Consider the following 13,036-nt stretch of genomic DNA (forward strand, 5'->3'; position numbering starts at 1 on the left):
GATCTATTTTTAAACCTAATATTATAGTATTGGAAACCGCTACAAAATCATTTTAGATAAATGACTTGCCAGTTCAGTTAAATTGATTGCATCTGGAAAGAGATCAGTGTAATCTGAATTAATTAGGAAAGTAATAGCACATTCAGAGATACAAGATGCTTTTGCATTTGGTTCATTTGTAAGACTGAGACAAAACTACTGAAGACAGACCAAGGAGAAAGGATAAGGCATTTAATCAGGATTAAAATGAGTACCGTATTGCCTGATATCCACGCAGATCTGGTCCCCTGGAACCGTCACATTCGTCTGAAGAGATTTGATGACTTCGCAAGTTGACCATATGTTATAGAACATAAAGACAGGCACAGCAGAGAAGCCAAAGACCCCGAGCCAGGCCACTCCAAGCACATAGGTGAGGAAAACAAACTAGGCAGAGAAAACACCAGTACTTCATGTTTATTCTTTCAAAAGAGTACTTGAATTTTCCTTAAAAATGCTTCAAAATAATCTTTAAGGATACTTTCAGAAATCAAGTAATAAAACATTTGATTTCCAAGCACAAATAAAATCACTATTCTCGTTGCTTACGAATACTTTGGTAGTTTAAGTGCTACTGAGAAGGTAATTCAGACATTTCCTTTTTCATCAGTGTGCTTAAGTAAACAGCTTGCCCTCCTGAAAGAGCAGTCCATTAATTTCTCAAGATTCTTAGCTAAGCAGGGATGCTGGTTGTAGGCTAAAACCAATAAAACTCCAACAAAAATCAATTTAAGGAGTTTTTCTTTTAATTAACTGTAACATACTAGCATTTCTATACAACTTGCAAATCAAAACAATAGAATGAATTGATGTTCACAGAGCTCTCCCATATTCCCTGATCTATTGAAATCAATTTTGAATGTAACATTTGAGAATACCTATTTTTGAAAACACACCACCACCGTACAGCAGATCAGAAAGATTCAATTGATCTAATACACATTACCAAGAAGAATATTAGTTACTTCACCTTAGAGAATCATGGATTTTCCATTGAAATTTGCTGGTTTGGGTTTGCTCTTTTAAAAAAAAAAATTACTATATGCATTTTCTTTGGTAAGATTATAAGGTATGGCACTCATTGCTTTGGAAATCTCCAGCTTCCCCCTCCCCCTGGACCTCTTCCCTTTTCTCTCTTCTTCTAAGTTTTATGGTGAAACAGTAGCTCCAGCATCAGCTCCTAGCTCCCTCCTCCTGGTGAGACTAGGATTTGGATCCAACTTGGAAAGCACGGGAATGCTGTTACGTCTTGTGTGTTCCCCTTTCACTGTTATTTAACTGTAGGTGGACAGGAAAGGCTTTATTTCCAGTAAAGCACTGATGCTGTACTATCTCACTTGGAACTTGTGTGCCAGAGAACAGCAAGGATGGGAAGGGCTCTGAGGGGGGAGGTTGTCTCAGCCTGACCCAGAACTGACAGACGGAACTAATGCTGCAGTGGTGGAAGTTTGCATCCTCATAGGTTTTTGTCCAGATGCGCTGAACAACCCTGCAAACATTATAGCAAAGGCTGAGCAATTGGTTAGATTTTATAGTGAACAAAGTTGGTGTGTGCGGGGAGGTGGAAGTGCTTGCAAAACTAAGGCCCATAAAAAACCCAGCTAGCCTTTAATTTATACCCAACTGAAATGAAATACCCTGTTTTGTATTAGACAGTGCTATACACCAGACCTGTATGTTTTAAGCGAGAATTGAGAATTCTCTCTCTGGATTTTGGTAAGGACCAAGTGGACCAGTTTAAAGGATTTCTATAGATACACTATACATAAAATATGGGTTTGCATACATATATGTAGAAGTGTGCATGAGAGGAAGTACACAAAGCCTTTAACTCCTAAAATAGCCAGGAAAAAAACACACTCACTCTCACATTTAATGCGATAACGGTGGGAAATGGCTATTCTGCATTACCACAGTTAACACAAATAATTTAGGAAAGTTGGAAGTTTGTCTTCTGTAATAACCTTATGCAAAATGGATGGGACCGCCTTTCAGGACCTTACTCAGTAACATAACGGAGGAAGAAGTAGAGGAGCTCTTGATCAAAGGGGCAAAAAAAAAAAAAAAAAAAAAAATAAAAATCACTGTATGTCCAAAAGCTTGTTGTCCATACCCAGCTGCAGCCACTAGTCTGTTAAGATACTATATCTCCTTGCAAACTTTGTTCTAACCCTGGTGTTTTAAGCAGCTTTACCACTACACAGCAGCATACAGGCATTTTTATGCCATGACTGCCACCACTAACCACTGATGTGTCTTACCAGCACTTCAAGCCATTATTCAGCTGCTAAATTCTCTGTTGTATTTCCATGTACCACACTGCTATTTGTGTAAGCAGCTGACAATCATGTGCCTGCAACTACTCAACTGCACAAGCAATTGTCTGCACTAATGAGATGCAGGTATGTGTATGTTTCTACTGTATTTTGGATCTTTGGAAAACACTGCTTTAGATCTAATTTTGCTCCTCAGTGATGATCATACTTGCTAGAAAAAGAGCAAGCGAATAGCTGCTTAACTGGAAAATGATCAGATGTTTTATTTTTATTAGCTCTTGAAAATTCAGTAAGTATCCAACAGCACCGTGGAAAATTGTTAACCCTCTTGAAAATAAACATGCATCTCCTTTGTATTCAACCAGCTGAAAGTACGTATTTAAGTACAGGATAAAAATTGTATATTAAAACGCAACAATCGCATCAAAAGCCTCTTCTCTTTTCACCCACACTTTCCCGTGGGCAATCTGTCATACTGCTTAGCTTCCTCCATAACTACAAGCTTTGAATTCAGATTTTCAGAAACAGCTTTGAAATCCTGTCTCAGAAACATAGTTATGTTGCTGTTCTTGCAGAGTGCGCCCTAGGGGGCAACGTGGGTGAGAATCTGAAGTTTTATTTTTAGTTAAACTTTGTTTAAAATTTTGTTCTAATACGGAAGTATACTGAAGGGAAGATGGCTTGTAACTTTAAGGCTTTAAGTGTTCCAGCTTTGCGAAAAAGACTTACTGTTACATCTGTATGCCTTTTGCCATCTGCAAAAGCAAGACAGCAATACTTAATTCAAGTGCAAAGATGTTGCGAAGCTTCATTCATTACTGTTTGCCTGAAGGATCCAGACATCCTCAAGCAGAATTGACTATGGAAGTCATTGCAGTTTGTTATTTAAATAGCTCTGCAAATCACAGCCATTTTACAGTCTGCCTTGAATCATCGCTAGTGTGCTCTGTGTTTAAAAGCACAAATTTAATTTTGTCTCAAATTGAGTGTTTTAAAGTTAGCAGTCTCCAACAACTTAATTTAGACCAGTGGGTCAGCTTTATGATGGGGGAGGCCACAGTAGCACCCCGAAAGTCCACCTGCAGATTTTGCATTTGACCAAGCATCGAAGTTCAAAGAGGGACCAGCAACAGGGATTGACTCTGACCACCCATAAGGAGGTAAACAAAGAAGGCAACAATATATTGTGGTTCAAAAACACAGGAGTCAAACTGAGCCCAAGAGGTTTTAGCAAGCAAAGACAACTGTTCCCATTTCTAATGCTACTCACCATTCCACTAATGCAGCGGCCACAGGCTGTCGTTTTGAACTCTCCATGCAGCTCCTTCACAGCACTTGTTGTATAAAAACCTTCTGCCAAAAGGATTATTCCATATAAGAAGAAAAATGATGCAATGCCATAAATTACATACTGCATTAGCTGTATTCTAAAATGGAAAAGAAAAAAGATATAATTAGACTTCAGTCCTACAAAAACAAAGTCAGTCCTCCCAAATCATAATAGGTATGAGACAACTCCTCTTGTAGAAATACAGTTCAAGTCTCCTTAATGCATTTTTAGGAAACGGGCTGCAGGAGAGCACCGATACAACTATCCTGCTTCTACAGGTAAGCAATACTGATGCGCATTAGTCTTGCATCTGCTTGAGCATCCCCTGTTTGTGCTGCAGTTCTTACACTGACTGGTATTAATCACCAGATTGAAACCGCCATTTCATGCCTCCACTATGGAGGTCTTTTTTTCCTGTTATCAATCCTGACACCTAACTCAGGAAATGTCTGACAGGGACAACATAGGACTTTGAAACGGCAAAGGCTGGAGCTGAACTATTGGCTGAACTACGAGGCTCTGTGGTGATTCCTTTGTCTTAGGGAAAGGAAGCAGTCCCTGAAATTTGCCGTTTCCACCTGTAATATCCAGTTAATGAATGTTGGCAAAAATTTGCCAATTCAATTATCCTTCTCTGATACAAAACTCAGCAAATGTGCAGTGACTTTTCCTGAGGAATGGTTTGCTCTGCAGCCCAGGAGGGTACTTCCAAGTGAGCAGGTAGTTTCAGTGCCTCAAGTCACAGCAGTGTGGAGCTCCCCAAAATGTAATTAAATTTTAAAAAACTGGAAAAAAAAAAAAATTTTAGGAAACGCTTCCATTTCAGGTACTCTGGAGCCGTCCAGAGGAAGAAGACTGCAGGACACGTAGCATTGGCACTTCCCTCAGATATGATGTGAGGAGGTTCTCAATTCCTTAGAAATCTACCATCTACAATGACACTCTTATGGTATTTTTACTCTGGTTAGAAAATGGAAATAGTACATGGAAAGAGTAATTTCGAAATATTATCAATCAGATTCAGTATCTGAACCTGATTGTTTTGGAGGACCAGAATGCCGTATCTTTCACACAACATTTCTTCTGGTCTCCAGAAATCATACTTTGTTATTAGCACAACTTCTGCAGAACTTACGCCTTCTTAAAAATAATTTGATTGTTGGGATGGTTATTCTGGATGAAGCTATTCATAGAACAGAGAGGTTAATTTTATACATCCATACTGCCAGTTTTCTAAGGATAAGTATATTTTTCCTCAGATGTTTTTTTCAAGTCTTACCACTCTCCAATAAGTAGCTGCTGGCATACATGTCCATCTCCAAGGAGCATCTGCATGTTTTAGCTTAAAGACCATTTATATAGTTAAATGTTATCCAGATGGATAGCACATCCCTTGTATCAAAACAGGATATTCCTCATTTAAAATTACATGTGGGAAGTGTTATGTTTATTTTCCAAACAGATTAAAAATAGCAGGATAAATCTATTGCACCTGTGCCGTATGCATGAAAAAAAATGAAGTCAGCATTTGAGAGAGAAGAATTAATTTCACCATCATTAATAGTCTAGGAGGAACTCGATGCGTGTTACCAGAAATTAGTAATATGAAACCTTGTTAAAAATCCCTTCCACAAAGGCTGCCCTACTAGTATATTTTTCATTTATTTTATGTCTCTTTGGCCTTAAATTATTTACCCTTTTCTAGCACCCCTTTTCCCTTACCTTGTTAGACCTCCACAGAGCCTAAGACCTCAGCTGCTTCGGTAGGAATTAGACATTTCCCCAGCTGATGCTGACTTGACAAGAAACATCAATAATTCTGCAAAATTTAAAACTTGCTGCCTGTTAAGGCTACTTTGACAATTTCTTCTATTTTGCTCAAACGAAGACTGATACAAGCATAAGGACATTTTGTTAGTCTATCGCTGAAGAGCAGCTGCTTACTTCTTGCTAAGTTTTGTGGGTAACTGCAGGGTCCCTGTGGCTCATGCACAGCAGCTGTGGACGCAGTGCCGAGCCACAGCTGGGCTGGGAGGCACTGGGGGGGTCACATAGGACCCCAGTGGGCTGCAGTCCCAGAGCTGCGTGGTAGGTCTGGGCACAGGGGGTCCTGCAAGGGGGAGAAGCCCCGAAACGGTGCTGTGGGACTGATGCCAGTGCTCCAAGGGACGGGAAGAGGTCAATTCACAGAATCACTAAGGTTGGAAAAGACCTGTAAGATCATCAAGTCCAACCATCAACCCAGCCGTGGAAGTCTCGGGCTCAGTGCATGCAAACTGGCCCACAAGCACATGCTGCGCAGACCCCTCTTCACAGACGCACGTGGCCTGCACAGCAACCCCCGCCCAGAGCCCTCGGGCGGCTTTCAGCAGGTTTCGGCTGCCCTCCCTTGCGCCGCCGCCCTGCCCTGGGATGGAGAGGTCTCCAGGGGCCATCCGTGCACTGTGCCTGTGGCCGTGCTGGCCCGTGGTAAGCAGCGGGCAGGAGGCCGAACCCAGGCCCAGTCAGCATCCCGACACCAGCGCGCAGTCGTCCTGAACCGCAACTCGAGCAAAATTCCTCACTGCCGCCGGACAAAAGCCTTTTCAAAGCCTGGCAGTCCAGCTGGAGGGGCCGGATGAGACGCAGCGTGTTCGGACCACCAGCCCCGAGCCTAGGACCCGCGCGTCCCTCCGCGTCAAGGGGAAGGAGAGGCTGGCGCCAGCAGGGCTGAGCGCAGGCCGTGACGCAGGGCTCCAGGCCTTCGCCTGGTGTCATGGAGAAGCCTTGGGAACACAAAAGCCCCGAATATTTCACCTGCGGTTATTTCCAAAGGCTACGGTTGCAGAGACAAACATTTAAGCTCTTTCCAGTCTTTTCCCTTTTTTTCTCATTCGTACAATATTAGTCCACCTTCTTCTGAGGGGGGGTGGACAGAACAACACTTCCGTGTTATTCCTCTCATCCCTTCAAACCCTTCAAACTGTGTATCACCAACAAACGATAAATCTACCCTTTTTCAGATTAAAATCATTACTCCTTGTTCTGTCACTACAGGCCCTGGCGAAAAGCATTTCTCCATCTTTCTTATAAGCCCATGTTATACACTGAAAGGCTGCAACAAGGTCTCCCTGGAGCCTTCTCTTCTCCAGGCTGAACAACCCCAACTCTCTCAGCCTTTCTTCAGAGGGGAGGTGTTCCAGCCCTCTGATCATTTTCATGGCCCTCCTCTGGACCCACTCCAACAGGTCCATGTCTTTCTTGTGCTGAGGACCCCAGAGCTGGACGCAGTACTCCAGGTGCGGTCTCACCAGAGTGGAGTAGAGGGGCAGAATCACCTCCCTCGACCTGCTGGCCACACTGCTTTTGATGCAGCCCAGGATACGGTTGGCTTTCTGGGCTGCAAGCGCACATTGCCGGCTCATCTGAGGCTTTTCATCCACCGGTATCCCCAACCTTCTCCATAAGGCTGCTCTCCATTCATCTCCCCAGTCTGTATTGATACTTGGCACTGCCCCGACCCAGGTGCAGGACCTTGCACTTGGCCTTGTTAAACCTCATGAAGTTCGCAGTGGCTCACTCTTCAAACCTGTCAAGGTCCCTCTGGATGGCATCCCTTCCCTCATGCATATCAACTGCACCACTCAGATTGGTGTCATCTGCAAACCTGCTGAGGGTGCACTCAATCCCACCATCTACAGCACTGACAAAGATATTAAATAGTATTGGTCCCAATATAAACAGGTTAAGCAGGATACACACTCTGGCTCTTCGTGCATGAACACCAAAAAACCACTGAGTGCTGTTGGACAAACAAGCAACCCAATACTCAGGGATGGAGACTGAGGTTTGAATCCATCTCTACTCGTTTAGCATGAGGGTGTTATGAGGAATAATGGAAATGGGAGGCATACTTACACTTCACTCAGCAAAGCATGGTCGCTGGCAGTCGTGGAGAAGTGCTGCTCGAGGATAGACACGGTTCCCGTAAGCGCCACATGGCCACAGCCACAAAACAACGCTACCCCCGAGAAGCAGAGAATGGTTGCCACAAGCGAAGCATATGGCACTCCTCCTAGGCACTTAATGCAACATTCAAAGCAACCTAAGCAGAAAAGAGAAAGCAAAATAAGTGTTATAAGCAAAAAGCAAATTACAAGGAAAAGAATATCTGTCCTCCCCTTGGTAAAAGCCGTAAGGACTAAAAGGCCCAGGCATTGACATGCTAAGCAAAAATCTATAGGTGGTACAAGACAGCAACACCCTCTAAAGCAGATCTGTTTGTATGGACTCAAAGCTCAGAACGCGGGCTGAGTGCTCCTGTCCTTACAGGATCAAGAGGATCAATGAGACAGCCTATGAAATGGAAAAAGAAAAAAAAAAATCACTTGTCTGAAGTGCTGCACATACAGAGCTCACCACGTTTCAGCATTAGTAATGGCAGGAGCACCAGCTACAGTGGCACCATTCAGGAAGCCAGAGAAGCAAATACTCAAGACTTGACTTTGGAAAAGTAAAAGATGCTTTGCACTTTCATTGGAAGAGGAACACATTTAGGTCTCCACAACTTAACTACCCTATACTCTCCCATGGCTCCCGAGTATCTTTTTGTATAAATCCGTATAAGATTATAGTGATACAGATATTTTAACAACAGAAAAATTGAATGGGGGCCAAAGAGTAGCAATTTTTATGGATAGCAGTGAGATGAAGCTGTATTATACAGACAATACATTTCCAGCTTTATAGGGTACACTGGATTTACAGTGATCCCTGAATACACTCTGCAGTAGCATAATCATAGTTTTAATGAAATGTATTGTTTAAGTAGTCTGTGTCAACAAAACACTCCCCCCAGAACTGCTGCTCTACAAACACTGTAATAAGGAGGTTGCAGCTGAATTGCCAGGTTCCTCCCAACTGCACGACCTGAAAACCCATCTGCTTGCAGGGCTGGGAAATGTAAATCGGAAACAAAACACAGCTTTTAACTGCACTATAATGGTAATGGCAATCCATACCAATTCATTACTTCAGGGTGATGGCATTAAGCTGTCTCCATTAATGTGCATTTCATACAACCGCGCAAAACACAAGCCATTAAGACAATGCTTAATGGAGTGACCAGCGTTGCACGTTGCAGGAACAGCCCGCTGCTTCTACAGGAAGGCACTAAATGGACAAAGCATTTGAAGGCACAGAGACAGCTGGCGAACGCTTTCATCACATCACATCTTCCCACCCCAAAAACTCCTCGCAAAGATCAGCAAGTCTCCATCTGCCACACGAGGCAAGTTTATTTTCATCTCCCTCCCTTTCCGACTAACGAATGAGCTGCAGAGCAGGCACTTCTGTGAAGCACTGGGGAATAATATGCATTCGATAATTGAAAGCTTTCCCATTTCATAAGTGAGAAACTCTTCTTTTAGAGAGTCACTAGCAAGTGTCCTAGTCAGGCTTAAATAGCTATCACCACTGAAATAACTTATGAAATGCCACTTCGCTAAATACAGACAAGATTTAATTGTACAGGAGCAAGCCTGGGAAGCTTTTATAGTCAAGCCCACAGCTGGAGTCCACTCAGTAGGAACTATCTTCATGACAAAAATACTGCCAAATGAACAAACACTGCAGCTTAGCAGTGATGAGTCAAACAAAATCCAAATACACACTATCAGAGGAAATAATCTCTGGTTTTCATCTTATCACAGAGGTCCAGAGTCAAGTTCAGACACCAGACCTTGCAGAGCGATCCCCTGCTTTGGGGAATCTGCCTGGGTGCAGATCACAAGCCACATGCAACAGCAGTCATACACGTGAGGCTGGCTCTCCTCTGCAGCATCTGCTCCCAGGTCAGGCCCAAACCTCCGACAGTTAATCCAAGAAATGCTTGCACCTGGCACAGGATTAGCAGTGAAGGATTATCCAAGAGTAACCACACTCTGATCCAGCAGGCAACACTCAACACACATGTGGCCACAGCCCAGCACAAAACGAATGGCCTTTTGGCTGCACTCCTACAGGAGAAGGTGACTAAACACTAGATCATTGCTTGGTGTAGAGGAGGTTGATCACCTAATCATGCTGATCCACAGACTGCTTCCCAGAAGGATCCCATCAAAGACAGGAAATAAAAACAGCTGGAAGCAAAAGCCAAGGGACTGACAAGGTCAAAAGAAAAGCTGCTGGTTTCAGAAAATGGGAGCAGCCTGCTTGACAAAACTAAAAATTGGTGTAGACCCAGGATTGACGATTAACACCGCCCCAACTAGGTACCTGTCCTGCCACTACCCCATACGGCACAGCTGGCTTTCCAGGCCACTGGCAGAACATTCGCCCTGGGGAGTTTGTCAGATCCCTTACCCAAACACACGACAATATCTGCCACTAATCCACAGATCCTCGAACACAAGCCAACAGTGGCAAACCCCCTCTCACCTCCCAGCAGCTGGCAGCTGCACGCAGCATCTATGTGGCCATACTCTTTGTGTCTTCCTCTACAGCCCAAATAAAAAGGCATCACAATATATGGGTGGCCTTCATTGTATCAGGGCAGACCACAGCCAAGGGACGCCCTAAGAGGTGTCTAAAGCAACCACACTGTTTTGAGCAAGGCAGAGAAAGGTGCCCAAATGTGGAACTGCAGAAACTACTTGCCCTCGCACCAAGACTAAAGCAGGAAGCAGAGAGACTTCAGTTCACAGGGAAATAGCACGCTGCCAGCTTGCAAGCGCAGGAAGCATCCCAAACGGGCACATTTCCAAGGGACAGCATCCGTCCATACATAGTCATTCTGCACCCAAATTGACAGCTGAGCTGCACATCCTCCTGCCAGAGGGTAACTAACTGCGGGACACAACCTCATCACGGTGCTGGGGCTGCCAGACCCTCCACAGATCCCACTGTGAACACTCTTTATGAGCGGCTTAAATTCATGCCTAGCCTGAGCAATAGAGCTGATCTTATAATTTTGTTTTAAAGCAAGTGTAAAGCAGTACTGCCAAGAGCAGCTTTCAAAAACAGCTAAAATTTGAAGCTCATCAAGCACTAAGGTATGATTATCAAGCTTCCCAAACAAGCACTGAAGCAAATCAGATTTCTGAAAAAAAATGAAAGTTTTCCAGGAAACCTGCTTTATGATCTCTCTGTAACCCCAAGTCCGCAAGTATCTTCATACAGTACAACTAAAAACCCATGATGATGTTTGCCTAGTTCATGCTCACAAAAAACTTGCTAACACACTGATAACAACTGCAGGCTGAAGGCCTGTGAACTCAAGCTGACAAAAATCAGTAGTATTAAAATAAGTTTAGTTCCAATTTTCTGCTAGTTTTTACTTTCCATATGGCCAACATGCTGAACCTTTGAGCTGTGTATCCACTTGCAACACAACAGAGTAAAACAATTTAAATATGAAACTGTACAGCACAAACACACAACACTGCATCTCCCCTTTCAGTGGCCATTTTGTGCAAGGCATCGCTAGAACCTTTTGTGCAACTCAGCAGAATAAAAACATTTTTTGTCCTCAGGCTGCCGAGCAGCAGTTGCCATGGAGGCAGGTTAATAACAGCCCAATGATTTGCCCAGAGCTGCCTGTGATCTTGGCTAGAGATTTAACACACTCTCAGAAGGAGGCCAGCTAAAACAAGGACCGAGATTATTCTCTAGGGAATGAATGCTATTAAACACACATACACACAAAAATATTCTTGCTAAAGGACAAAAATAAAGAGAAGAGAAAAAACAGGAACCGGCTATTCTTTTAATCTCCTGGAAACTATCAGTCACAGGAAATTGGTAAAGGATGAACCTACATATGCACACAAATCAGCGTTCGGTTGCTTAACGTATGAAGAACAATTATACAATCTACTCAGCAGTGTACAGGCTATTGCATATATGCAGTGGCTTAGCCATTCAATTTCCCATGTCAAATGGCAATTGCATGGCTAAACCTTCTTTGGTACTTTAAGTATGGCTTTAAGATTGAAACTCAGAAAAGCAAGGTAATGCAGAATTAATGGAAAGTGGTCTTAAAAAAAAAAAGCAATTCTCAGACTCTAATTCGTCCTACTACGGTCAAGATGGAGTGAAATGACAAAATCTGTGCTTTGGAAATTACAAAAGACAATGCAATGGGATCAGATAGCTGTCTTGAGTATTCCCAGGGCTTGCTCTAGGAAGTTCACACATCAGCTCTTGAAGCCCAGACTTGAAAAGCTGAGACAGAAACATGTTCACAAAGCCGTCCCTCAAAGTGAAACATGGAAAGCATGATGTAAGGGAAGAGTGTCCACACCTCCCGGACAGAAAATCAGCCTGTCCTCTAATGTCTCAAACTCCTCCTAGGTTGAACTAAGTGCCTCAGTGTATCCCAGGTATAAACCACTGATCCCATAGTCAAGGTCACTATGGAACAAAAACCCAAGGAACAAAGAAAACCTGAAAGGAGGTTTGAAAAGCTCTCCATTTCAGGGAGCTAAACCTCCAGGCTCCTGTGGCCATTTTCTGAGTTAGTTCCCACTCTCTTTTCCTTAGAAGTTTCATTTCTTCCCGTCCCATAAATGTGTCTTGCTGTTCTGAAAGATGAAGCCATGGGTACCATCTTTTCTCATCACTTACTTCCTGTAATTGTGTAATGCGTTTTTAGAAATCCTGGCATGTTGGACACCTGTCCAGTTAATACATGGTGAAAATTACACAGCATGTTCCACCACAGAACCACAATCTCTCTTGGCTTCAGCACCATAGGTCAGGGAGCACACGCGGAAGAATTGTTTTAACAAAAGGAAGGTTGCAAGAGACCCAAGGAAAGAAAAAGCACTAAATATCTAGTGCTTTCATTTAAGATGTTAACATCTTAAATGCAGCTATCTATGTAAATCAGGCTCATTGCTACACATCCACAGGAGCCTGGTGCTGGGAGCATTACTCCCAATTCACAAATAAATGTAAGAGAAGAGCTCAATACTTTACATTCACCTCCTGTTTCCCCGGTGCTGAACATTACCCAATACCAAGCGTGCATAATACCATCAGAGTCCTAAACCACCATGGATCTTTGTTCAGAAAATGAACTTTATGTCAATGGAAGCAAATACCAATTTTACTTTCTGCCACCTACTGTATTTTTTTATAATCTCCATTCTGAATGGCTTATGCATGCTAGGATGTACATTTTCATACGTTACAGCATGATTGACAGCTATGGGGGAAGCAGTGAGGGATGCGGGAATACACTAATACCTCAGAAGCAAAAATGGAATTTACGTCCTTCTTCCCTGTGTGAGAATAAGCCAGTACCTGGCAGTGAGATAACTTCTCACATCTATCACCCACACCAGCAGCCAAGGGTCAGTGGCAACAGTACAATAAGATAAAACGTTTAATCTTACAAGGGTAAGTTTAA

At 43.2% G+C, this 13,036-nt stretch overlaps 1 protein-coding gene across 4 annotated transcripts in view; it reads right to left on the reverse strand.

The window, feature by feature from the left end:
- Window positions 1–13,036, reverse strand: part of GPM6B (glycoprotein M6B) — a 31,037-nt gene that overhangs the window by 5,007 nt on the left and 12,994 nt on the right. For all 4 annotated transcript variants that reach the window (XM_059825801.1, XM_009810575.2, XM_059825808.1 and 1 more), the window contains 3 exons: window positions 7,543–7,729; window positions 3,586–3,742; window positions 255–426 (listed from right to left, as the gene is read on the reverse strand). In XM_059825801.1, coding sequence (XP_059681784.1) covers window positions 255–426; window positions 3,586–3,742; window positions 7,543–7,729 — 516 coding nt within the window. The remainder of the gene's footprint in view (window positions 1–254; window positions 427–3,585; window positions 3,743–7,542; window positions 7,730–13,036) is intronic.

This window comes from Gavia stellata, chromosome 1 (genome assembly GCF_030936135.1).
Source record: "Gavia stellata isolate bGavSte3 chromosome 1, bGavSte3.hap2, whole genome shotgun sequence".
Classification (NCBI taxonomy): Eukaryota; Metazoa; Chordata; class Aves; order Gaviiformes; family Gaviidae; genus Gavia; species Gavia stellata.